We start from the raw sequence: 27639 nt of genomic DNA on the forward strand, positions 1-27639 counted from the left end.
TCAGCAGCATCTGCTCTTGGGCTGGTCTTCCGGTGAGAGCTTGATGGAGTCTGTGAGGTAACTCTCTAAGATGCTTCGATACTGCGGAAGGAAAAGAGGCGTTAGCGTTCGCCTCTCGGCGGGCCGAGCTCCCCCTGCCCGCTGTTTCTCAATGGCCGGTGGTGGTCGGGCTTTCTGTTCGCTAGCCTTGTGCAGCTGGGAGGCCCAGGGGAGGTCTTCCCCGCCCGCTCCTGCCTCACCTCCTTCTCCAGTTCCTTCAGCGGAGCCCAGAGCAGGCCGGCGGCTGCACGGCCGGGACACCCTACCAGGGAGCCGCTGAGAGATGGGGGCTCCGCAAGAAGCAAACACGTGAAGAAGGGCTGGGTCCCAGGCCAGGTGCCCCGAGTTCTGGGCCGTCAGGCTGAACTACTGCTCAGCCTGAGGGTGGCAGTGAGTGGCGGGGCATCAGAGGACCTTCTTGTGCGTCTTGGGGGCCACCATTGTGAGGGTGAAGCAGCCCAGGTCTCCTGACCTCCAGCCGGGTGCCCTCACTCACCATTCTCCAGAGAGGACAACCCAGGGGACGTCTGACCTCAGGTGACAGAGATGATGAGAGCCTGCTGCTCGTGTCTGCAGAAGACGTCCCTGCGGACGTCCCCACACCCCAACCTTCTGTGTCCAGCTCCCAACCTCCCCTCCATCCTCTGTCCCTCCCACGTCCAGGGAGCCCTCCCAAAAACAGACTCAATGTTTCTACTGGGCCTTTTTGCTTCTCTGCCCAGCCTCCCAAAGTCGCCTGTCCCAGCAAGGTCCAGAAAAAGCCTGCGGTTAGTCTGACAGGCCTCTGCCCACCTGGCTGGCCACCCCTCCGCCATGAGCCGCCCTTCTTGGCACAGGGGTGAGTCGGGGAGGCCGACCTCCTGCAGGAGATGGGCCTCTTCTTGGGGGATCATGTCTCTTTCCCTGCTCACGCTCCCCCGTCTCTGAGCTCCCAGCCTTCACGCTCCTCCCACGGCGGGTGTTGTGTGTGTGATGGTGAGTGGATCACTCACCACCCACACCAGTGGATATGCTGGTGTGGACCTGAGCTGGGAACCAGCCTCCTCCATGCGGCTGTCTGTCTCAAGTGCCCCTCCGAGCGGACAATTTCCAGAATGATGTCTGCGCCTTTACTTCCTCTGTGGGTCCCAGCTGGGGAATGTCAACCAGATCCTTAGTGCCCATGACTTTGGATCCCAGGAGGCTGCTTCACCCTCACGATGGTGGGCCCCAAGACGCACAAGAAGGTCCTCTGATGCCCCGCCACTCACTGCCACCCTCAGGCTGAGCAGTAGTTCAGCCTGACGGCCCAGAACTCAGGGCACCGGGCCTGGGACCCAGCCCTTCTTCACGTGTTTGCTTCTTGCAGAGCCCTCATCTCTCAGCTGGTAGGGTGTCCTGGCCAGCAGAGCACAGCTCCCCTTAGTCAGCCTGGATGATGGGCCTAGAGTAGCCCTCAGCAAATTCTCTGGGGAAATAAGAATTTTCTTTTTCATGTATGCATGCGTGCATGGTAAATCCCTTCAATTGTGTCCGCCTCTTTGTGACCCTATGGACTGTAGCCCTCTAGGCTCCTCTATCCATGGGATTCTCTGGGCAAGAATACTGGAGTGGGTTGCCATGTCCTCCTCCGGAGAATCTTCCCCACCCGGGGATGGAACCCATGTTTCTTACATCTCATGCACTGGCAGGTGGGTTCTTTAGCACTAGTGCCACCTGGGAAGCCTTGTCATATATATATATATATATATATATATATATATATATATATATATATGTTAATAGCAAGTATTAGTTTTGGGGAGTGGGGGCCAGCGTCTCCCAGTGAAAGCCTGTCCCTCCAGGGATGTCTCACACCAGCCCTGTATCTCCCTCTGCTGGGGAGGATCCTAGCCCATTGCTTGTAGACCCAGCCTGGCAGACCTCAGATTCCCCCAGCTCCTCACCCCGAGAGAGCAGACTCCTACCCAGAGGTGGCCAAGCAGAGAAAATGGCTCAAGAAGCTCCTTCTTCCAGCACTGCCGAGGCCTGGTGTGCAGGCTGGGGTCTGCACGGCTCGGGACACCGCCTAGTCCTGCAGTCAGTCCCTTCTGCAGGGCCTGCGCGCTCCATTGAGCGGACTGCGGTTAAAAGCCTGACGCTTCTGAGCCTCACGGGGAGGGGCAAGGCGGAGCCGAGCATTACTGTTTAGGCTGACCGATCCACTGCTTCCAGAAAGACAGGCTTTTGAAACGAGCCTCTTACTGTGGTACTGTCAGGCCCCCTCTCACCGGGAACGACAAAGGCACCTTGGCTGGAATCAGAACGTTTCTTCTTGGACCTGTTGGGCTAGGAGGCTGGGCCTGCTGTTTCACCACCCCGAGAGTGCCCCAGCCTCACATCCAGGCTGGTTGAGACCATGAGGAGAGGCTGGGCCTCGGCCTCAGTGCTGGACTTGGGGAGGAGAGTCTGAGCTGCCGGAGTAGCTGCGCGCTTTCTGAGCTGCTCTGCACTTTGGGGAACAAACAGAATGCTGCTTCGGAAGACGTGAGAGGCCTACTCATCCGTTACACAGGTAAAGACTGAGGTCTTCAGGCCGGCTCTCTTCACCCAGTAATAGTCACATCCTCCCCAGGGTCACATCAGCCCTGAGTTCTTTCTGTTTATGACATCATTTCATTCGATAAGGGCATCATCTGAATCCTCGGGTTTCCTACAGAGCTTCCAAGTCACTGGCAGGCCATAATTAGGCTCCCTGTGAAATTCAGACCACTGACTTCTTGGCAAGTTTGTGCATGCCGAGTTACATAACACCTAGAATCCTAACACACTATTTCGGTGACGATGTGGCCATGAGTCTGTCTCTCCGAGCCTGGTCACCTCATGACCCTGCCTTTACATCCTACACCCCAAGGACCTTATAAAAGTCCTGTAATTTCACTAGGCTCAGCTGTTAGTCAGCCTGCCTTCTCCCAGACATGGTAATTATGTCTTTCTCTAATTAACCCAAAAGGAACTGGGCCTCCGCACTGCGGCCCACGCCAGGCCTAACCAGCCCAGCAGGGGTGGTATTGCCAGCTTGGTAAGAGCAAAATCCTATCAGCCCAAATCTCCCAAAGCAGGCGGGTTCCCCTTCTTTGATTAAGAGGGCATTCTTTTTTAAAAATTAAATAATTAATTTTAATTGGAGGCGAATTACTTTACAAGATTGTAGTGGTTTTTGCCATACATTAACATGAATCAGCCATGGGTGTACATGTGCCCCCTATCCTGAACCCCTCTCCCACCTCCCTCCCCATCCCATCCCTCAGGGTCATCCCAGTGCACCAGCCCTGAGCACCCTATCTCATGCATCGAACCTGGACTGGCAATCTGTTTCACATATGGTAATATACCTGTTTCAATGCTATTCTATGCGGGGCATCATAACCATGAATAGCTAAACACCTGATCCTTCAAAGTGGCCAGATCTGGACACTAAAGTAACTACCTGCCTTCTCTCCTTTCAGAATGCAAACTGAGCACCTCTTCTGGTATTCTACCTGTAAATCGGTCGTTCCATCCAGAGCTCGCTGCAGAACTCAGACGTTCCAAGGAAGCCGTGTGCCCCATTGCTCCTCCTCTTGAGGCTTCTGCTGTCCATCTCTTTTCTATCTTGATCGATAGCATCGCTAATCAATCATTCCTACGTTTGGCAAGCTAGAAACCTCGTCATCAACTTCAGCAGCTCCTGATTCCTTCTCTCCTCTATTGGATCATCATCAACCATCAATAGTGCTCCCTCCAAAGTCTCTTAAATCCACCGCACCCTTGTCATCCCCATCTTCTCATGCCTGTACCTTCAGAGCCACCCATCAAGCTCATCTTCCCTGCAGCATGAAACTTCCCTGCGCTTTCGTTTAAAAATAGCTACCTTTTAGAGCCTGCTCTTGTGGTCTAGGGATTAAGAATGCAGGTTTGATCCAAGAGTCACATGCCTCGGGGCAGCGAAACCCACATGCTATCACTACTGAGTCCAGGTGCCACAATGAAGACCCAGTGCAGCCAAAATAAATGAATAGAAACCGCTACCTTTCCTTTATAGCCTTCTCTGGACCACCACATTACTTTATCTAGCCCTGGCAACAACCCCGTGAGGAAGACACTATTACTTGTACTGTAAAGGGAGGGAAGCGATGGCTTAAGGAGGCACGTGACTTGTCAAGGACACAGTGAGTAAGAGCGGGATTTAAAGCCAGATCCGCTGATTCAGAACCCAGCTCTTCCCACCCCAGGCTGGGCTCCCTCCGTCATCCTCCTCTCCCAGGATTCTTGGCTGCTGTGCATGAGCACATGTGAAGGAGAGACAGGTCCTTGGAGGAAATGTCCTTGAAAACTCTTCTTTGACCTTAAAATAGAGTTTTGCAAACTCCAGCTTCATAAAAACCCACATGTGTTTCTACATTCTTCGTCCTAGTACGTATGTTTGTTTTAGGGCAAAATGTTTCTCCTCCAAATTTCTCAATAATGGAGACATAGCAGGAGGACAGACCCTGGCTTCCAGGCCCCGGGGGGCTCCTGTGTGGCCCAGGGGTCTGGCAGTGGGTCTAGAGACGATGGGCCTATCATACGCAGTCTGAGGTCTGGTCGGGGCTCAGCAGGCCTCCATGGCCTGCTGCTGTTGACCTCGAGAACCTCGCTGCTCACCTCGGCCCAGCGCCCCCAGCTCCCTCCAGGCCACATTTCCCCCTCTTACAAATGGAGCCCGTGGTGGTCCCTCACATGAGCCCCGTGGACTCACACCTGGGCCTCTGTCACGCCCTTCTCTCTGCACTTCTGCAGCTGCTGCTCACACCTGCACTGGCCTAGCCGTCCACCTGCAAACTGTCTGTCATCTCAGCATCCAACCGACAGGCCCCTTCTCCGGGTAGGCATGCTAACCGGCCTTGCCACCAGCGCCTCTCAGTCTCAGAATGCCTTGGCCATTCTCCGCCTCCCCGGCCGCCCCCCCCCCCCCCCCCGCCCATGGCACTTTCCTCACCCCCCGACCGTCTATTGTGGATGCCTTAATCCTCTACCTGACCACGGGCCAGGAGGTCTGCATCGCTAGCCCTGGCCTGACATCTCAAGAATTTTTATGGGATGGAATTATTTCTGTTTTATAGATGAGGAAACTGAGGCTCAGAGAAGTCATAGGTCTTGCCCAGGAGTCCACCTGAAAGCATAAGGCCAGGATCCAACTGAGGTCAGTCTGACTGTGGATATCACGCCTGTGGCCTCTAGACTTCCCATCGTAGATTCCCTCCATCATCATGAGGGACTGACTCGGGGTTGCCAGTCCACTCTCTTGACAAGTAAGTCCATTGGGAAGAAAGCAAGACAAGACAGGCTAACGCCTAATAACACCACTGCATCAGGACAGTGGCACAGCAGGAAGCACATGGCTTCAGGAATGAGGACGTGCCTTCTCCAGGAAGGACAGATGCGAACCGCACACAGACACGGGCTGGTGGAGCTGATGGAGCTTCCCTGGGAGGAAGCATTCGGTGATCACAGCACCGTGTGTGTGGTGGATCGTCGATCACGCGTCACCCTACAGGGTCAAGCAGCTGCCCGCGCCTTCCAGGGAATGGCCTAAGCAGGCACGTCTGTGCTACCGACTGGGTTACAGAGCTGCGCTTGACCAAGTGCTGGAGAGAGTCAGCCCCTGCTTCCCACCAAAGGAGACGGTGAGGGCGGGTGGCCTGGAGGGCATGTATCAAGAATAGCCCGCGAGGACAAACCCTAAGGTTAAGGCAGTGGGGTATGGAGATGGCGAGCTTGAACCCGCTCCCTGGGCAGCTTCTGGGGGTGGCTGCTGTCCCCATGGTAGGCAGTGCCAGGCAGTGGGCTCCTCCGCAGAGGGCAGCCCTCCAACCGGCTGTCCTCATCTGCTCTTTTCCTTAAAGATTAACAATTAAAAATCACTGCTGTGATGGCCTTCTCCGTGCTTCTAAGAACCCACCTTGGCTGGATGTGGCAGAACAGTGAAACGGGCTGAGCCCCTCCCAATGCCAGTCTCTCACGGACCCTCTTCACAGTTTCCAGACTCCACACAGAATGGGACTGAAACCCTGCTAATGCTGCCGGGCAGCCCGCCCTGAGCTTCCTCTCCTCTCTCCTGTCTCCCTTCCGCAGTGCGGGCTGTGTGCCCCTCCTCTGGGGCCCTCTCACCCATCCTTGCCCACCGTGCAAAGCCTGCGCTGCAGCTGCTCCTGTGAGGACCTGTCTTCTTACAAGATCGAGGGGCCCTGGGGCACCGCAAGGGGCTCGGCGCAGATGGTGCACTTAAGATCTGCTTGTTGCAAGACCACACCACGGGGTCTACATCTATCCATTGTCTTGATTGGAGGATGTCAGCAAATTCTCCAGGCTTGATTATTCCTCCTGGACCAATACTTAACACCACGGGGCTGCTCTCCCATCGGTGAGGACGGAACTAGCTCATCGCTTCTGAGATTCTTACTGAATTCGAATCTCCGAGGGTGAGGTACAGGACCGTATTTTATGGAAACTCCACAAATGATAATCAGTCCGATTGAGGGACCACCAATGATGAACCCCCCATAAAGCTAAGGAAGCTTAATGCCTCTGGAATTCTGTGGTTCCAGAATTAGAGTACTGTTGAGCTCACTCAGTGACTGATTAAGATAATGAGCAGTACTGTCACAGCCGCGTCCCTCCCTGTGCCCACCCTAGGGGGCAGCCCTGGCGTGTGCCACTCACCCTCGACAGAGCCCGACTGGCCAGCATCTCAAAGGCTTGTACCACGTTGATGTCATTCTTGGCACTGACTTCAAAATAGGGAATATCCTTCTCTTTACACCAGCCTTGGGCTACCTCTTGCGGAACCTGCACGAGGGGAAGAAACGACCACCATTCCTGTATCATCTTCACCATCATCCCTGATGTCATCATGTCCCCACCACGATCATCTCCACCATCCAAGCCCCACCTTCTCCACTGCCAATCCCAAATACTGAGAACCTTCCATGTGGCTATCAGCTTACGTGTGCTATTTTTTTTTTTAACATAAGCCAACGAGGTGGCTATTGTTAGCTCCATTTCACACACGAGGAGATTGGAGACTGGCATATGTAGGGCTGAGCAGGATTTGAACACAGGCTTGGAAGAATTAAAGCCCTCCTCACTACAGCGTCTTCCTGAGGCCTACACTGGGAGTGGCTTCTTGCCAGCAGCTCCTTCCTCAGTGCCTGCAAAGGGAGGTGGGTGCAACACACACCAGCCAGGGCCTGGGGGCAGGACCCATTCTCCTGAGCTGGCTTATCAGGCTCATGCTGCTGGGCAGAGACCCAGGTCCCTGCTAACCTTTCTTGCTCAGGAGAAAGTCCTGGGAGCAGATGACAAGCTTCTAGTCTGGGCCACATGATGGATTAGACGACTGATCATACTAACTCATTTAATCCTCTAACAACCTTGTGAAGTGGGTCTTTTTAGCTGCGCTATATAGGCAAGAGAAGCAGAAGATATTAAGAAGAGGTGGCAAGAATACACAGGAGAACTGTACAAAAAAGATCTTCAAGACCCAGATAATCACGATGATGTGATCACTCATCTAGAGCCAGACATCCTGGAATGTGAAGTCAAGTGGGCCTTAGAAAGCATCACTATGAACAAAGCTAGTGGAGGTGATGGAATTCCAGTGGAGCTATTTCAAATCCTGAAAGACGATGCTGTGAAAGTGCTGCACTCAATATGCCAGTACATTTGGAAAACTCAGCAGTGGCCACAGGACTGGAAAATGTCTGTTTTCATTCCAATCCCAAAGAAAGGCAATGCCAAAGAATGCTCAAACTACCGCACAATTGCACTCATCTCACATGCTAGTAAAGTAATGCTCAACATTCTCTAAGCCAGGCTTCAGCAATATGTGAACTGTGAACTTCCAGATGTTCAAGCTGGTTTTAGAAAAGGCAGAGGACCCAGAGATCAAATTGCCAACATCCACTGGATCATGGAAAAAGCAAGAGTTCCAGAAAAACATCTACTTCTGCTTTATTGACTATGCCAAATCCTTTGACTGTGTGGATCACAACAAACTGTGGAAAATTCTGAAAGAGATGGAAATACCAGACCACCTGACCTACCTGTTGAGAAATCTGTATGCAGGTCAGGAAGCAACAGTTAGAACTGGACATGGAACAACAGACTGGTTCCAAATAGGAAAAGGAGTACGTCAAGGCTGTAAATTGTCACCTTGCTTATTTAACTTCTATGCAGAGTACATCGTGAGAAACGCTGGGCTGGAAGAAGTACAAGCTGGAATCAAGATTGCCGGGAGAAATATCAATAATCTTGGATATGCAGATGACACCTCCCTTATGGCAGAAAGTGAAGAAGAACTAAAGAGCCTCTTGAAGAAAGTGAAAGAAGAGAGTGAAAAAGTTGGCTTAAAGCTCAACATTCGGAAAATGAAGATCATGGCATCTAGTCCCATCACTTCATGGAAAATAGATGGGGACACAGTGGAAACAGTGTCAGACTTTATCTTTTCGGGCTCCAAAATCACTGCAGATGGTGACTGCAGTCAGGAAATTAAAAGACGCTTACTCCTTGGAAGGAAAGTTATGACCAACCTAGATAGCATATTCAAAAGCAGAGACATTACTTTGCCAACAAAGGTCCGTCTAGTCAAGGCTATGGTTTTTCCTGTGGTCATGTATGGATGTGAGAGTTGGACTGTGAAGAAGGCTGAGAGCTGAAGAATTGATGCTTTTGAACTGTGGTGTTGGAGAAGACTCTTGAGAGTCCCTTGGACTGCAAGGAGATCCAACCAGTCCATTCTGAAGGAGATCAGCCCTGGGTGTTCTTTGGAAGGAATGATGCCAAAGCTGAGACTCCAGTACTTTGGCCACCTCATGCAAAGAGCTGACTCACTGGAAAAGACTCTGATGCTGGGAGGGATTGGGGGCAGGAGGAGAAGGGGACAACAGAGGATGAGATGGCTGGATGGCATCACTGACTCGATGGACATGAGTCTGAGTGAACTCCGGGAGATGGTAATGGACAGGGAGGCCTGGCTTGCTGTGATTCATGGGGTCGCAAAGAGTCGGACACGACTGAGCGACTGAACTGAACTGAACTGATAGGTAAGAGGGCTTCCCTGATAGCTCAGTTGGTAAAGAATCTGCCTGCAATGCAGGAGACCTCGGTTCAATCCCTGGGTTGGGAAGATACCCTGGAGATGGGAAAGGTCTTATCCTCCAATATCCTTGCCTGGAGAATTCCATGGACTGTATAGTCCATGGGGTTGCAAAGAGTCAAACACGCCTGAACGACTTTCACTCACTTGTAAATAAGACCCCTGAGGTCAGAGTTTCAGCAGCTTGCCTCAGATCACACAGCTAAGAAAGGCAGAGCTCAGAGGCAGCCCCAGCCCCACCCTCTCACGCCGCCTGCACTGCGCTCTGCCGGGCCCTGCGCAGGAACTGTGCTCTGTTGTCTCCCACTGGACTCTAGCTTTCTTGAGCTCAGAAACAAAGAAAGTAAAAGTGAAGTCACTCAGTCGTGTCCAACTCTTTGCGACCCCATGGACTGTAGCCTGCCAGGTTCCTCTGTCCATGGCATTCTCCAGGCAAGAATACTGGAGAGCGTTGCCATTTCCTCCTCCAGGGGATCTTCCCGACCCAGGGATTGAACCCAGGTCTCCTGCACAGCAGGTAGACTCTTTACTGTCTGAGCTGAGAGCTCAGAGTCAGGAGTTTTTAGCTCTTGGCCTGGCTCCACAAGCCACTCTCTACAGGCTGAATGAATACACCTCTACCCAAATGTAAATACCAATCACAGTTTGAGGACATTGCCTTGGAGAAGGCTCTGGCAGCTCTGCCGTTTACCTCCAAAGACCATTGGCTCCGCTGAGTTTAGTCTAATCAGTTATTTGGGGGAATAAGGAATGACCGTATGTTGATATTTGCTGTGCCTGGTACTTTATAACCATTGTTTCATTTTGTTTAAGGTAGCCAAGGTTTTTCTCATAACAAAGAATGACTCAGCTCCTTTTCCTGAACACCGGGCAGCCAGGGGGAGATCTGAGACTATCCTTTGTCTCCTGCAGGTTCGGGAAAGTCTGTCTTCCTGGGGTTAAAGGAGCTCCACTGTTGCCTGTCTCTTTGGTCCTTGCTGTTCTGGCCACAGGTCCAGGCACTGGGGTTGGCTGAGTGGCCTGCCCCCTGGGGCGTCCGGATGGCATCCCCACACCCCCTTCCTTCCCCAGCCTCCCGGGAGCTGCTGTGCTGGAGCAGAGCAGGGAGTGGCCCCGGCGCTGGCCTTGGCCTCTGGTCCTAAGGTCCTCCTGCCTCGTGGTATGAGGGGCTCCCCAGCAGCCAGGACGGCCCCCTCCCCTGGAGCATAAGCGCCCCTGACCCAGCGAACAACCAAGACTCCTCACAGCTAGGGCAAAATCCTGAGCTATGTGGATGAAGCGTCGAGGATGGCCAGGTTGCTGATTATGGTTGTCCTCACCAGTAACACACACTTAATCGACCATTAGAAATTAACATGTTGCAATATGTCGATGGCATCTTAGGAGTGCAAAGGGCTTTGTATCTTTTAAAGTCCTTGAAAAGACTTTAGGGCAAGGACTGGACTTCCTCTTCTTGCTCCCTCCTTCTTTATATCCTGCCCCCCCACCAGGTGACGAGCATCTTTCTGGGCACACTGTTGGTCCTTGGGAGTTGCAGAAAACATGGAAGCGAACTGAAATGAACTCAAGTGCCTCTGCTTTTCCGGGAGGCAGGGAGCTTCTTCATATCTCATGGCGTGAGAAGCAGAAGCCCAGACTGGTGCCCAGGTTCACCCAGAGACAGAGCTAGGAAGATAAGCCCACATGTACAGTGATACGTAGGTACAGCCCCTTCTCTGCCGTGGACAGTGACCGACCCTGCCCGCTGCCTGGCGTGACAGGCATTTATCTCATTTCTCCCCGCTCCTTCTCTGTCCAGTTTTTACCGAGTGGTTAAATACATACTGCAGAATATCAGTTGAGATTGTGTTGCGAATTAACCTTCTTTTTATAATTCCCCCACGTCTTCCAGTCAACCTCAGAAAGTTGCCACGGGGAAAAAATGACCCACACGGCAGTTTTCATTTTTCCTTTCCAATTCTAGCACCAGCTTCACGATTTTTAAAATGTTGTTGTCTTTGATTTATAAAATAACAGTTATATATATCTGAGGCTCTGACTGTAGACATAAGCTCAGGTTGTGGTACATGGAGACATGGGAAGGGTGAAATCTTTGGAAGTGTTACTCCGTTGAGTTTTGTTTTGGCTGATGTGTGTGTGTGCCAAGTTGCTTCAGTCATGTCTGACTCTTTGCTGCCCTATGGGCTGTAGCCACCAGGCTCCTCTGGCCTTGACAATATACTGTTAATGGTCTTCCCAGGTGGTGCTACTGGTAAAGAACCCAACTGCCTAAACAGGAAACATGAGAGATGTGGGTTTGATCCCTGGGTCTGGACGATCCCGAGGAGGGCATGGTAACCCACTCTAGTATTCTTGCCTGGAGAGTCCCATGAACAGAGGAGCCTGGTGGGCTACAGTCCACAGGGTCACAAAGAGTAGAACATAACTGAGGTGACTTAGCATGCACACATGCTATTAACATTTTATTTTTCATCAGCGGTCAAACGTTTGACAAAATTAGTCCATTTTGCAGACGTTTATCTATGATGCTTTTCCATCTCGTGTGCATCTAAAATGATCAATTGTGTGTCTTGAGATAGGTCAGATACATCCTAAACCAATAAAAAACAACAGAGAATATCTTCAGAAAACATAATCCCAACGTTATGCATCAGCAGTAAATCAGAACCTGCCTACCTGAGAGCAAAGAATTTACATCCTAGTGAATAAATTCCTCATAGTACAGATGCTAGCAGAGCTGGGTTTTTTTTTAACAGTTTTTTTTTTTTTCACTTTTACCTCTGTAAAACAGGTAGAGACTTTAAGAAAAACCTAAGTCAGCAATTTCTTTACAATTATCCTGGTGAGATATTGATTGATTGATTGTGGTACAATATACATAAATATAAAATATAAAATATATATAATATATAAATATAAAATTTAAACTTTATATAAGTATAATATATTTTATATAATTATATATTTAATGTAATTGTATTATATATTCATATATTTTATATAAATATAAAATGTATATATAGAAATATAAAATGTATCATTTTGACTATACTGAAGCATCCAGTTCAGTGGCATCAGTACATCACATCACTGTGCAGCCATCATCAATGCTCATATCCCTGCAGTGCAGGAGACCCAGGTTCAATCCCTGGGTGGGGAAGATTCCCTGGAGAAAGGAATTTCAATTCACTCCAGTATTCTCGCCTGGAGAATCCCATGGCAGAGGATTGGTAGCATACAGTCCATGGGGTGAAATCTATGGGGTCGCGAAGAGTTGGACACAACTCAGCGACTAACACTTCATCATGCCACATCTAGCATATGTGTTTTAAATACTCATTTTCTTTTTGTTAAGTAGGAAGAACTTCCCTCTATTTCCAGCCCACACACCGGAGATATTAAATTGAGAAGGTGGGTAACAATCTCTTTCATGTATTAAGATTGCCATGTGCTTTATAGCATCATTGCCTATGAGCCTCAAATAACCTCATGAAATCTGAGTCTGGTGTCCAAAGCTGGAACTAGCCAAAGACACACATGAATTTGAGCTTACAGAAGGTGGTCCTTCAGGGTCCTTATCCACTCAGCCCTGTGAAAGTGAGGACTATCTGCAGCCCACTCTCCAAGCCCGGGCTTCGCCTCTCAGGGTCGGCAGCATCCTCTGCCCGGTCTGTGCCCTTGGAGGGCAGCCACCTCCCAGCCTCACCTCTGGCTCCCCATCCCGGGTCTCTGGATCAAAGTCCGTCTGCGAGCCCCACTCGCAGCTCCTCCTCTGCAGGTCCCTGTGCTCATTTCATGCCTGTGAGCACTTCCTCCCCTCTCTTCCTCCGGCTTGCCCCACTCCAAATCCTGTCACCTTCTCCAGGGGGAGGGCGCTTTCCACACCCTGTTCAGCACAGATCCCAGAGATGGAGTTGGGCTTGCCTGGGGCTTCACTGCTTCTTTCAAACCTTTATTCTTCCTCTCTCTGCAGAACAAAGCTCATGCCCCCACAGCTGGGATTGGATGCCTCTACCCTTCTGAGTCATCACTTACGCCTCCCATTGGGTACCCTCATTCCTTGGAGGCTCGTGATCTGGTGAAGCTTCCTTTCCATGCAGCACCGAGCCTCACACTTCTTTCCCCTCCCACCGTCTCCACCATCTCCCCATTCCGTCTGCCCCTCCAGGCCCAGCCCAGGGCCTCCATGAACCTTTACATGTGGTCTCTTTTTCCCTTCCTCCTTTTGCCTGCTCTTCAACCTCCGGCAGCCCCCTGGTTCTTCAGCCCCTCTTAGTCTCTCCTCTTCCCTCCGTGGGTCTCAGCACCCTCACAGCTCTGTTCTTCAGCTGCTCTTGTCTGGAAAAACCTTCCCTCAGGTCCCTGGCCTTCACCCCATGCACTGCTGTTGAAGAAAACCACAACCCGGACTCTGCTCAGCTGGTCTCCTGGTCTCCTCCCGTAGCAGAGCCCTTGCTGCACCATCAGTCCCGTGCTTCGTCCTTGGCCAACTCCTTCACCTCTTTCTCTCCACAGTACCTGGCGCAGCCTCACCGTGATGCTCAAGACTCCTTCTTGCCTCCTTTCCTCCTCCCTCTCAACAGAAGATGCTGCCTCTTACCTCACTGAGGGAAAGTCAGACTCTCAGTCTTGAACACCCCTGACCTCCCACCCCACGACCTACAGAAGCAAGATGCTAAAATGGAAGTTGTGGCAGAGACACTACCATCTGATAGATGCTGGATATCAAGTTGGTTGGGAGAGAGCCCACCCACGGGACCGTGCACATTTCCAAAGGTTGATGAGCAAGAATCTGCTGAATGACTCCAAGACTTCTGGCGTGAATAGAAAAAGATTGAAAAGGAGGGTTTAGAAAGGATATTTTTTGCAGAGAACTCTGTTGGGGGAACACCCACACAAGAGAAAGACCGTATAAAGCTTCAACTCTGACCAAAAGAGGACTTCAGAGAGGCCACGTGGCAGTTGGTGGCTACAGTGGACTGGTATCTAACTGCACCCGCGGGGTTTAAGGCGAAAGGCATCTGGGCAGAGAGAGGACGGTGCCCTGAGGATGAATTACCCCAGGTTCATCAGTGCAGCCAGCACGCACCGGTGCGCCCTGGGAAGGAGAGCTCGCCAGCCTGCGGCTGTTACAAACCCCAGGAGAGCATCTGCAGGAGAAGCCGAACCGTAGGACGGAGGATGGCTCTTAAACTCATAAATTAGGAGCTGAGGAGAGAGAGGAAGAATATGCAAGACCTTTACCATGGGAGGATCATTTAAATGTTCCACTGGAGGCTTCTTAGGACCCGAAGGAGTCGCCCACCAAGAGACATATCTGCTGGAGCGCACAAACCGTCTCGAGACAGTACCAGTCAAATAAAGAGTTCCCTGCCCTTCCGACCACTTCTCCCTCTTTCTGCTTCACTCCTAACAGAGCCTGAACCCAGAGTCATCCTGAGAAGGGGGGGACATGTGGACGCGAAAAGCTGGCAGTGGGATTTGCCTCCTAGGCCACCGTGTTCTCACCTGCTGCTGGCCCCAGTGCAAAAGTTCGAGACTGCTTGGCTGTGAACCAACTTAGGACTTTGACTCTTATTTGAGACTGAGGATTTGTAATTAGAGAATTGACACTAACTTTGCAACCTGAAGTGACCAGAGAATTGATGACTTCTATATTTCTATTTCCAGCATAGACTTCTCCTTGGAAGTTTCACTCTTATGTGTTCTAAAGCCTGCTGGTCATCCCCAGTCAGTTGTTCTACAAGCTCCTCAAACTCAGCGTGTCAAATCCAAGCTCATCTTTCTCTCTAAACAGGAGGCTCTTCCTTATGGAGGCAGTGGCTTAGCTGGAAGCACCCTCATTCACCATCCACCCTTCATCCTTCCAAATGATGCCTCAGTTCTCCTATCACTTGTTACTTGAACCCTTTTGAAAATGTGGTTCAAATATGACGACTCAGTTCCCCATTTATTGTCTCTATTTGAAACACTAAGACAACCTGTTCAAACACTCTTTGTGGTGTCTTTTGGGTTTTGTTTGGCACAAGAACATCTTTTATAAATTACATTACTTTTGCTCTTTTCTTATTAGTAGGCAACGATGAACAGAGTTTGACTCAATGCCACTGCAATAAGTAAATACCTACATAAATGTGGTCACTGCCGTCATGGAGCAAGCAGATCATTTGTGAAGTGGTTAGCCAGATGATGTAGAATATGCTTAAGCTAATAAAAGTACATATTACTATTTTCTCAGAATATTTGAAGACGCAAGGATTCATAAGTACAGACTCCCTATCTGACCTTGGGTAGAACTAATATTCTACCAAAAAAAAAAAATACTATTCTACAGGTTAATTCAAACCCCATGTGCCTACTTCTTAGGCCTTTATTCTTTCATTCCCTGTCTCCAGACAGAATTGCCTTCGGTTCTCAGCTCATATCATGATGCTATTTCTTATGTTTGCTCATGTTGTTTCTTCAGCCTGGAACCCACTTCCTCTAGGAAGCCCTTTCTATACCCTGGATTTCAGTAGATAGATGCCCTTTCACTGTGGTCCCCAAGGTGATCTCTATGATTGCTCATGATTTACCATATTGCACCATAATTATCTTTAAAATGCATCCATTATTAGACTGTGAAATTCTTAAGGTAAGGACTATGCCTGCTTCAGCTCTGTATGTGTGGGACTTAGCCCAGCGCCTGGCATGTAGCTGGTCCTCATGTGTTTGGTGAATGGATGGATGAGCCGAGGGTACCTGCCGGTCTGCCAGATCGATCTTGTTCCCCAGCACCACCATGGGGTAGGACTGCTCCATCGGAATGGTTTTGGCCAGAACATCACCCCGCCAGGTTTCCAGGGCTTCGAAGGACTCCAGGTCAGTGACATCAAAAGCCAGGACACAGCCATCAGAGCCTTTGTAGAATGTAGACACCATGGAGCGGAATCGCTCCTGGCCGCCTGTGTCCCAGATCTGGAAGGGAAAGAGCAGTGGCCCGGTGGGGCTGTGATGAGTGGCTGAAGGGACGTTCAACCAGGCCACCTCAGGTCAAAGCTTCCTTTCTGGGTAGGGGGCAGATCCCTGGTAAAGCTGCATGCGGTCCTTTCATACACGGATATGACTCTCTGTCATTCATGTACGCTACAGAATCTCTGCACTAATATTTAGCTTCCCTGGTGGCTCAGACAGCAAAGAATCTACCTGTAATGCAGGAGACCCAGGTTCGATCCCTGGGTCTGGAAGATCCCCTGGAGAAGGGAATGGGTACCCACTCTAGTATTCCCGCCTGAAGAATCTAATGGACAGAGGAGCCTGGCGGGTTACAGTCCATGGGGTTGCAAAGAGCAGACACGACTGAGCAACTAACGCTTTTAAGAGTACTTTCACATCTGAGCCCTCATTTTCTCCCAGGTCAGATGTGAAAGTACTCCTGAATACCAGGCTTTGCAGACACTACTGTCTGTTGCTGCTGCTCAATACTGCTGATATAGTGTGACAGCAGCCGTAAGCTCACGAGGAAACAAATGGACAGGAGTGTACTCCATTAAAACTTCATTTTCAAAAGCAGATGGAGGACCAGATTTGGCCCATGAGTTGAAGTTTGCTGATCTATGATCTAGACGATTCTATTTCTGGGTGCACATTGCTGTGTGAGTGCCTGTCCGGGAACTGTGGAGTGCCTTTCAGGCATGTATGTTGAAGAGGGGATGGGAGGGCTGCTCACCTGTAGCTTCAAGGTTGTGTCATCCAGTATGATAATCTTGGAGAGGATGCTGGCCCCCAGTGTGGTCTGATAGTCTTCGTAAAATGTCTTATGCACATATCGGTGGAGGAGGGAGGTCTTCCCAACACTGAAAGAAAAAACCAGGACACGTGACACACCCCCCATACCATTCTCAGCATCTTGCCCTTCTCACCACCGTTTCCCTCTGAGACTTTGAATTTCTAACATTTGCAGTTTGAGTAGCAAGGGACTAGGGAATGGACTCTAGAAATAGGGACCGAAGTGAGCAGAGAAGTTTGTAGAGAGCTGAGTGCCTCCCAGCAAAATGGTCAGACCTTTCCTGTATGTGGCAAGACAGAGGAAGGCAGACGTTCTAAATGGTTTGCCTAGTTCACATACCCAGGTACTGTGGCATTGCTGCAGAGCTGGGTTCAAATACCAGGTCTGTTTCTCCCACCTCAGCTCCCTTCCTTGGGGTGGAACGCCCTCCCTGGTGCCACTCTGAATCAGAAAGGGACCCGTGGAAGTGGACAGCACATCCTGGATGTCTCACTGTCCTTGGGAGGGGCTGCTTCCCAGCCCCCAGACCCCAAGCTGAACTTGGCTTACCCCAGGGCTCCAATGATGATGAGCTTGAGGTCCACCTTCTTCCGAGGATTCATGGAGGGGCTTCGGAATCTGCAGGGAAACAGAAGTCGTCCCCAAGCTGTCCAGAGGTCCCTGTGGCCTTTGTCACTGGGGCTGGCCTCTCCTCTCCCCTGCCATGTGCAGATCACTACCAGGGGCTTGGGTGGGCTTGTTCTGCGAAGGTGGCAGATGACCAAGCAGCCCCCACACACCCCTGCCCTCACTTCTCCTGGGGGTCTCCCTGGGGCTGGAAGGATGGTGGCCCCACGGGACAGGCTCTCCTCTCACCTTTAGCTCTACCCTCCCTGCTCTTGGAGGCAGCAGCCTGGAGCACCAAGGCTGGACTGGACTGAACAGAGGCCTTGCAGACAGACAAGCCTGGAGCTGGGGTGGACGGCAGTGCGGGAAGAGGAGATGGGGGCGGGACAAGGGGCCCATTGTTCGGACCGCAGAGAGGCCTCTGGTGGAGCGGTGCCCTCCCCCAGCCCGAGGTGCTGCTGCCTTGGCAGAATCAAAAGGCTCTTCTCTCATGCAGCTGGTGGGGGTGTAACTGGTACATGTTTCTGGAAAGCCGCTTGGCAGCCAGAGAGAGCCTTAAAAATGTCCCTGCCCTCCACTTCTAGGAATTTGTTCTAAAAAAATTATCTGAAATGCTGGCAAAGCCTCTTGTTCAAGAATGTGCTTCCCCAGTGTCATTGATAAACATCCAACAATGAAGAAATGGTTAAAAAAATTATGGCACAGACTGAACTCTTAAGGAGTCATTACAGTGGAGTTTGTGAGCGTGTTATAATAATGTAGGAAAATGCTTATGCCATGGGATCTAATTGAAAAACAAAAGACACTGAACTGTAGAAACCATACCCCCATCCCCATCCCCAGTAATGAAACGAATACCTGTTGTGTGCCTAGTCACTCAGTCATGTCTGATTCTTTGGAACCCCATGGACTGCAGCCCACCAGGCTCCTCTGTCCATGGGACTCTCCAGGCCAGAATACTGGAGTGGGTTGCCATGCCCTCCTCCAGGGGGTCTTCCTAACCCAGGGATCGAACCCAGGTCACCTGCACTGCAGGCGGATTCTTTACCGTCTGAGCCACCAGGGAAGCCCAAGAATACTGGAGTGGGTAGCTTATCCCTTCTCCAAGGGATCTTCCTGCCCCAGGAATCAAACCAGGGTCTCCAGCATTGCAGGCAGATTCTTTACCAGCTGAGCTACCAGGGAAGCCTGAAATGAATTCTTACTTGCATGGAAAAAGTTCTAGAAGGAAATATATAAAAAATGTAAGTGATTAATTCTGGATGGTAGAAAACTACATGATTTTAGTTCTCTATACTTTTTAGTATGTTCCTTTTTTTTTTTTTTTACATCAACCATGCCAAACAAGTATTGTTCCTGTAAGAGGAAAACGCTTATATGTATGTTTATATATATGCGTGCATGCTAAACCACTTCAGTTGAGTCCAACTCTTTGTGCCTGTATAGACTGTAGCCCACCAGCCTCGTCTGTCCATGGGCTTCTCCAGGCAAGAAAACTGGAGTGGGTTGCCATATTCTCCTCGAGGGGATCTTTCAGACCCAGGGATTAAACCTGCATCTCTTACCTGTCCTGCATTGACAGATGGGTTCTTGACCACTAGCACCACCTGGGAAGCCTCATGTTTATACATACATACATACAAATGATATATTTATGCATATATAATTATTATTTTTAAGAAGATAAAGCAAAACTGTTTCAGGGAATTGTGCTTAATTAGCCTTTTCATTCTACCCTTATGTACACACACATATATACTGTTCCCAATTCCTGGGTCTTCTAATCTCGGATGCACCAGATGTATGTGAGTTAACCTTGATCCGACTTTGCCTGGTTGAGGTATCAAAAGTTGGCCAACTTGAGTTTCCCTGGTGCTGGGAATGGCTCTCCACTGGATGTCCTGAGGTTTCGGTTCTAGTTCTCACGTTACTGCTGGGGCCAGTTACTTCCTGTCTTTGAGTCTTGGCTTTCTGACTACAGAATGAGCCATCTGGGTCCCAGTGACACAAGGCTCCTTCTAGTTGAAAAATGCTTTATGTATTGGAGTTGTAATTCACTGGGCCATGAGAGACTTGCCCTGGACACTGGGAGGAGCAAAGGACAAAGCAAATAAGCGATTACCGCAGAAAGTGGAAACTGTCCTGACCGAAGCCTGGAGAAAGTGCTGCGAGGGGTTGTGTGTGTGTGTATGTGTTTGTGGTAGCTGGCAATCCACCTGAGCCCTGCAGAAATGACACATGAGGTTGGGGGAATATTTCAGAGGAGAGAATGAAATACTTAAGCTCGGGGGATAGGTGAGTGGAGGACAAGGATGGTTTGCCTCAGGAAGGGTGAGGTGAGAGTATGGGGAGAGAAAAGCCTACGAAGGAAGCAAGGTTAAGGGTCATGACTATCAGGCCAAGAATCTGTCAAATGTTTATTTACTCATTTGTCATACGTTTCCCACACTTCAGACAGGCAGAGGAAGAGAAGTCAAGCTATTAATCAGGGCTAGTATGTTGTAATGGGGTCACTGCCCACCAGGAAACCAGCTGCAGGATAAGTGACTCAGAAGCTCCTACGGGCACATGTCTCTAAGCATCAGTCACCACTCAGGAAAGGGAGTGAGGGTGGGCTCCTACCTAAAGGCTTGGTGTAACCTGCTAACTTCGCCTCAAAAGCCAGTACAGAGCCCTGGGGAGTCAGAAAACAGCGGGGCAGGGGAGTGGGAAGGGAGCCAGCCCTGGCTGAGCATCCGCAGGGGTTGCTCCGAAGAGCTCAGAGAATTCTGAGCTTCAAAATGTGTACAACGGGGCGCAGAGAAGCCAAGTCACTCATAGCTCATCTAAGGCCACACACGCAGCATACGGATGCGCTCATGTGTGAGCTGGAGGCCAGAGAGGCTGCCCTGTGCGTGTTGCCCCCTGATCTTGTGAGTTCGAATCTGTAGAATCTGTGTGTGCTGGATCTAGGGTATTGGACTCAGGTCTGGTAAACCCCAACCAATTCCTGGTAGAGCTGTAGGGAACTGAGAGAAAGGCAGCCAAAATGGTAAGAGGCACAGCAGAAGCTGAGGGAATGGGCTGCTGGACAGGAGCTCTCGTGTGCAGACTGACCACAGGGGTCCGTGAGCGTCCTGAAGCAGAGGAGTGAGACATGTCACCACCCAGCCGTCAACCCTCACTCTAGGCTAAAATTTACTTGCCTGGTGTTGTGCAGAGCACTGTGTGAATATGCAAATAATATGCATATCATCATGAATTTAAGAACACATAATACCTTATTATAATGCATTTATGGCACAAATTAAGGGCTCAAGAAATGTTAGCTATCTGATGGCTATTATTTGTACCCAAAAATAGCCTGGGGGATTGATGCTACTGTTATCTCTGTTTTCCCACTGAAGAAGCAGGTGTTTAGAGGAGCCAGGTATGTAGTTCACCTCTAGAAGCAGTCTGTGAGTGGCAGAGCCTACATTAATCGTTGCTGGGATTTGAATCCAGGCCTAGCTCCAGAGAACACTCTTAACGGCTAAGTCCTACCTACTGCTTTCTGCGAATCGGAAGGGAGGATCACACACCCTCTTGGTGCCCCTGTCAGAGTCTTGGGGGCTGATGGTTTGGGATTGACATGGTGCAGCAGAGCTGGGGTTGAGGGCAGGGGAGGCAGGAAGCGTATGTGGGTAACAGAAGATCAACGCCCACTCTGTGTAAAGTACTCCACAGACGACAATCAAAGACCACACAGGACACAAAAGTGAGCAAAGAGCAAGTAGCCAGCTGAGCAGTAAGTTTTGAGCGGTACTCAAACTTACCACTTTTTCAGTAAAAAATACTACTTTTTTCACCCACCAGAACAGCAAAAATTAAGAAGATTGATGATAAGGACTTCCCTGGCGGTCCAGTGGTTAAGAATCTGCCTTGCAATGCAGGGGATGTGGGTTCGACTCCTGGTCAGGGAACTAAGACCCCACACACCATGGAACAACTAAGCCTGTATGCCGCAACTACTGGACTTGCACACCAAAACTGCAGAGTCCGTATGCTGCAGTGAGGGACCCTGGATTATGCGGCGGAGATCCTGCGTGCCACAGCTAACACCTGGCACAGCCAAATAGCTAACTAAGTAAATAATAAAAAAAGATGATAATAACATGGAGAGAGGGTAAGGTGTATGGGAAGAGTAACATGGACTCACAGGACCGTAAATAAAATAGATAGCCAATGGGAACTTTCTGTATGGCTCGGGAAACTCAAAAAGGGGCTCTGAACCGACCCAGAGGGGTGGGGTGGGGAGGGAGGTTCAAAGGGAGGGGATATACATATACCTATGTCTGATTCACGTTGAGGTTTGACAGAAAACAACAAAATTCTGTAAAGCAATTATCCTTCAATTAAAAAATAAATTAAAAACAACTAACAGTAAAAAAAAAAATTAGTGTTGACAAATGGGTGGGGAAAAACTCTCATTTATTGCTGATAGACTATTAATTGGCACCATCTTTTTGAAGGGCAATTTGACAGTAACAACATTTAATAGGAACATACCCTAGATTCTAATTCGAGAAGTGTATCCAACAGAAATACACATATGCTCAAATACACATTTTTGTAAAGGTAATTGCTGAAGAACCCTGTAACCTAAATGTCCATCAGTAAGAGACTGTGGCATAAATTATGATCATTCACACTCTGGAATACTAGGCAGTTTTCAAAGGAGTCAATTAATAAAGTGGAAAAGGATGATTTAAGTAAAATAAAATCACTGAACATTTTGTATAGTATGATCCCAATTGCATAAAAACAAACAACAGCCCTACGTATGTGACCATATGTTTAATATTATATCTATGCCTGTCCTGTAATACACAGACCCTTTATTAATTCACTCCTTTAAGAAAAAACAAAACTGCCTTGCCCTGCAATACACAGAGGTTTCCCTCGTAGCTCAGTCGGTAAAGAATCCGCCTGCAATGCAGGAGACCTAGGTTCAATCCCTGTGTTGGGAAGATCCCGTGGAGAAGAAAATGGTAACCTACTCCAGTATTCTTGTCTGGAGAAATTCTCCATAGAAATGCTGAATTATAATGGCTCCAGTGTTACCCTCAACCATGCTCTTAAGACATTTGTGGGGACTTCCCTCAGGGTCCGATTTTGGGCTTCCCAGGTGACTCAGACGGCAAAGCGTCTGCCCACAATGCGGGAGACCCGGGTTCGATCCCTGGGTTGGGAAGATCCCTTGGAGAAGGAAATAGCAACCCACTCCAGTGTTCTTGCCTGGAGAATCCCAGGGACAGAGGAGCCTAGTGGGCTGCTGTCTATGGGGTCGCACAGAGTTGGACACGACTGAAGTGACTTAGCAGCAGCAGCAGCAGCAGCCAGTATTCTTGCCTGGAAAATTCCATGGATGGAGGAGCCTGGTAGGCTACAGTCCATGGGGACACAAAGAGTCGGACACAACTGAGCTATTTCACTCCTTCTTTGCCATATACAGAAAGCTATGAATAGATACACACTGAATGATTAACAGGAGGTTGGGAAAGGTAGATTAAAGGCTAGGAACTATTGTTTTATTTTATATACCTCCTGTTTAATTTTGTTACACAAGTCTAAGTTATTGTAATTTAAAATATCTGATAAAGATGACATTCCTTTAAAAAGAGCAGGTGAATGGATGGATGGCAGCCCAAAGTCTTCTGACAGGATAGTCACATTTGTGTCTGGGGCAGGAGAGAGGCCTCCGGGGACCACGGCATGATCATGAGTTTCAGAGTCGGGATTTTCATCCCACCTCCGTGTGCTTGTGGCCTTGGGAGGGTTTCTTAACCTTGGTGAGTCTGTTCCCTTGTGGGTAAAATAGACATCCGTCGTGGCTGAGGCTGACTCGGCAGGGAAGCAAGGGTGTCTCGTTCTTATAGCGAACTGAAAAGACCCAGTTAAACGGTTAACCGTGGCGGGGGACAGAGGCCGGATCCGCAGTGCCTGCTGCTTCTGCGGTGCAGACTCCCACCAAGGCCGATTTCAAGTGACCGGTGTGGATCCTGCTCCAGTACGCTAGAGAAGGACCCCGAAGTTCACCTGGAGCAACCTCCCACACCTCCACTATATTCACGGAGAGACGGCGCCAGATGTGCCCCCAGTGGGCTTCCCTCCTCCAGGGGAGGATTTCCTCCAGAAGCCGCGGAACAGAAGGCCCAGCTCCTCTGCTCCACGCCAGCCCTCCTGAGATTCACAGGGCGGGAGTTTTGCTTGAGTCTTTTCTTCTGCAGATTCTAGCTCACCTCAGCTTCTACTCTGAGCTCCCTCACCTACCACCACCTGGTCCTTCCCCTGATGTGCCCTCCACGTGCGCTGCCAGGCAGTTCCACCCCCCGCCCCCGGAACAGCAGGGATTTGCTGCGGGGGGGCTATTTACAACAGCATGTCACCCCCTCCCCTGCTCCACCACCTCGGTGTGTGCGGTTGACTCTGTTCCTCACCGTGACTTCTCACAAGACTTTTAGGATCAAGCAATGCCTGGCCAAGAAACAAAAGCAGAAGAAATGCCCCATTCTCCCCATGGATTCACATGACAGCCGGTAATACGATCAGGTACAGCTCCAAGAAGAGACCTGGGAGAAGAACCCAGCTGGGTCTGTAAGGAATCCCACGTGAGAGGGTCCCATGCTGACCTGGTATAAGGCTCACTGCTATTCATCACATGCATATGACAAACCACCGCTGTCTGGACAGCTGGGGGCACATTCTACTGGGGGAAAAATGGTTTTTCTCTTTGTTTTTGTGCTTATGCATTGTTAGGGTGGTTCAGCAGTAAATGTGTGAGTCCTTCTACTTGAAAAATAAAACAGCCTGGTCCTTGGGCCCAGGATAACTAGCAGTCGGAGGGTGACCAGCCTGCATCTGTGGTGACGCTCGGTGGCTTGTGGGTAGACGCTGGCTGGGCTCCCCAGGGAAGCATGTGCTGAAGGCTCTTCCCATATCCCCCGGGTTCTGCCCTTGGCTGGGCTTTGGCACCGGCTGTCCTTTTAAGCTTCCTCCCTCCCAACCCAGCTGACTCAGATGCTTTAAACCAGTGCATCCTCCTAGAGGCCAGACTGAGTCATCACCCTCCACTGCTAAATAACAGAGAAAAGCAGGTTTGGAAAGCAGGGCCCCTGTTCAGCCAGCCCAGGCTCACACAGAACAGAGTCTGCCGGGAACTATTCTCTTGCCTGCCAGGACTTAGCCTTGCCCATCTGCTAAAGCTAACTCATTGCCCAGAGAGTAAGAAAGACAGAGCTGATACCTCCCCACGCAACCCACCCCCTCCACACAAGTGTTTGTAAGCCCGTCTAAGAACTCTTGGACCCAATCTGCTTTCACCTGCCCACTTTCCTTCTCTCTCTGCCCTTCTGGCCCCAACCAGAACCCAGACACAAGCTTCTGCCTCCTTGGTGTTGGGTGAGGGGTCACTGCTGCGGACAGGGAGGAGGGATGAGAGGCAGTGAGCAGGGGCAGACGAGCATTCAGCAGCCGGCAAAGCCTGCCCCCTCCTCCTACCCTCTCTGCTCCCACGCCTTGGCAAATCTCAGAGGTACCCACCCTAACACATAAATGGGGTTTACAATCTTGGGAGCAAGTTTGTCTTTGAAAAGAGGCTATCAAGAGAGCACAAGTCTTTATTGCCTCTCAGGAAGGCTTGCAAGTCCACCTCACCCACCCCAATCCCAGCAGGTTCAGACCTGCTCCCTCGGGGATGTGTACCCACAGTCCTGATTTCAGGAGGCTCAGCACTCCCGTTCTTTAAGTTCTTTGGGGGTATTAGTCCTATCTCTCCAAGTAGACTGTCAGTGCCTAGAGGGCAGGACAATGCCTCACACCTTTCAATCCCTCTAAAGAGACTAACCCATGCCAGGAATATTGAGTCTTCAATAAACAGTCATCTATCCATCCATCCATCCATCAGGATATATACTGCATGCCTACCACACATCAGTACTATGGAGGTCAAAGATACAGATCAATCACTATCTCCGTGGCACTTGTGTGATAGGGAATGGATCAGCCAGTCCAGAGCAATTATTTTCATTAATATACAATGATGCCTAGTAATTATACGACACTTTGCAGTTAACAAAACACCATCACAGCCCAGCGGGCTCCAGAGTCGGAAACAACTAGCTTGCGGTGAGCCAAGACTAAGCTCTGAGTCTATTCAACTCTGTTCATTGACTCCCTGAGCCCTGCAGAGCTACGCTGAGGAATATTTACGATTTAGAACAAGAGGGATGCTTTCCTACTCCAGGAGTTTCCTGGTTCCCCACGAGACCCTTGGGTTGACCCAGTTCCACCCTGGAAGGTGCCCTGTCAGTGTGATGGGGTGCTGGAGGGCCCAGCCCCGCCGGCTCCCTCTCTGCCCTCCTCTGACTGTGTGGCCAGCCGCAGCGTCCTGCCCCCTGCCTGCGGCCATGCAGAGCCCCAACCGGGCTGGCTCGCTGGGCTGGGCAAGGAGTCCTTTCTGCCTTGGCTTGCTGCCACCCTCTAGGAGCTGCTCAGGCGTGGAGGGGTCCCTGGGCTGGATCTAACTCCACAGCTGCCAGATTGGAAGCCTCCCTGTCCTCCACTCCTCCCCATACCCACAAACCCAAATACCTCTGGGGTTGCTGGAACAGACAAGAACCAGGAAAAGCTTCCAGAGCCTTCTCAGCCTCCGATGGCAGGTGGGGGGTCCTCTCTGAGTCTGGGGGGCTCCTCTTAGAACAGCAGTCTCAGCTAGATCAAAGGAAAAAGGCTTTGGGAGCAAAGTTGCTGAGGCCAAGTCACTTCCTTCTGAGTTTTCCTCCTCTCTCTTTATACACAAACTTGGGAAAGTTGCAAAAGAGGCTGGGCCGGTGTGACCTCAGCCCTGTGGGTGGAGTGGGTGGGGAGGATGGAAAGCTGGGCTTCCTAGCAGACTGGATCTGGGGCCTGCTGAGAATGGAGTTTACAGAGACTCTGGGCCCTGGGGCGGGGCAGGGCGGGCAGGGCGGATGGCAGGGATGAGGCAGGAGAGGCTGAGGGTCTGAGTCTGTGCCTCAGAGGGTCTGTTACCATAAAAAGCCTCTGGCTGTTTTTAGGAACTTCTGCATCTGCTGCTGGAAGCCAGCCAGCAAAGCTGCCCTTCTGTTGGTTGAATTATCAGACTCACGTGTGTGCCTGCTAGGGAGAGGTTCTGGTCCCCACACCTTGCCCTCACTCTTACGCTGCACACGCACACCACATCAATACCTTCCTCCCCACCAACCCCCCACCCCCGACACACACACACACACACACAGAACCAGACTCGTGAGATGGGAGGCAAGTCCTGACATCTCCCCGGGCTTCTCGGGTAAGAGCGTGTGACCCAACCTGAAGTTCTTAGGAACCTACAGTGAGTTAATGTTAGTGTTCCCTAGAGCTCAACTTCTCTGTACACCAGTGCCAAATCGAATCCCAGAGACAGACTTTGGGGTGAAGCAGAAAAGGATAGCTTTATTACCTTGCCAGGTAAAGGGGGGCCACAGAGGGCTAATGTCCTCAAAATTGTGTGTCCCAACCTAAGAAGATGGTGAGAGGTTTTATAGTAATTGTTCAAAGAAGGTGTGGTCAGCTCGTGCACATTCTTGGATGAGGTAAGTAGAAGTCAGTACCGTCATCCTTCAGGTCCAACTGGTCTGGGGTCTGCATGCCTGTGGGCGGCATACCGTTGATAATCCTTAACTTCTCTCCCCTGGACGGGGTTTCAGTACCTGCTGCTGCTACTGTTACTGCTAAGTCGCTTCAGTCGTGTCTGACTCTGTGCGACCCCATAGACGGCAGCCCACCAGGCTCCCCCGTCCCTGGGATTCTCCAGGCAAGAACCCTGGAGTGGGTTGCCATTTCCTTCTCCAATGCATGAAAGTGAAAAGTGAAAGTGAAGTCGCTCAGTCATGTCGGACTCTCCGCGACCCCGTGGACTGCAGCCTACAGGCTCCTCTGTCCATGGGATTTTCCAGGCAAGAGTACTGGAGTGGGGTGCCATTGCCTTCTCCGGCAGTACCTGCAGAATAGCTTAGATAGTGTTGTGTGTATCCGTTGATGGGGAAGCAGGACCTTGCCCCAAGGCTGG

The 27639-nt window shown here is 50.5% G+C and overlaps 1 protein-coding gene across 1 annotated transcript; it reads right to left on the reverse strand.

Moving 5' to 3' along the window:
- On the reverse strand, nucleotides 1–26268 carry RAB7B (RAB7B, member RAS oncogene family). Its single transcript, XM_068986606.1, has 6 exons — nucleotides 26163–26268; nucleotides 17496–17564; nucleotides 16887–17013; nucleotides 15920–16135; nucleotides 6742–6867; nucleotides 1–81 (listed from the first exon to the last, which is right to left on the reverse strand). The coding sequence occupies exons 2-6, from the start codon at nucleotides 17546–17548 to the stop codon at nucleotides 1–3; spliced, it is 603 nt and encodes a 200-aa protein (XP_068842707.1). The 5' UTR covers nucleotides 17549–17564; nucleotides 26163–26268.
- Nucleotides 26269–27639: the final 1371 nt, after the last annotated feature.

Source organism: Capricornis sumatraensis, chromosome 14 (genome assembly GCF_032405125.1).
Source record: "Capricornis sumatraensis isolate serow.1 chromosome 14, serow.2, whole genome shotgun sequence".
NCBI classification, from domain to species: Eukaryota; Metazoa; Chordata; class Mammalia; order Artiodactyla; family Bovidae; genus Capricornis; species Capricornis sumatraensis.

Bases quoted from the DNA above. Each gene is read 5' to 3' on its own strand.
- RAB7B (XM_068986606.1), bottom strand. From the start codon at position 17,548: ATGAATCCTCGGAAGAAGGTGGACCTCAAGCTCATCATCATTGGAGCC. The intron at 17,014-17,495 runs GTAAGCCAAGTT...TTTTTCTTTCAG, and splicing joins ATCATCATTGGAGCCCTGGG to TGTTGGGAAGACCTCCCTCC. The intron at 6,868-15,919 runs GTACCCTCGGCT...CCCCTCGTGCAG, and splicing joins TCGATCTGGCAGACCGGCAG to GTTCCGCAAGAGGTAGCCCA.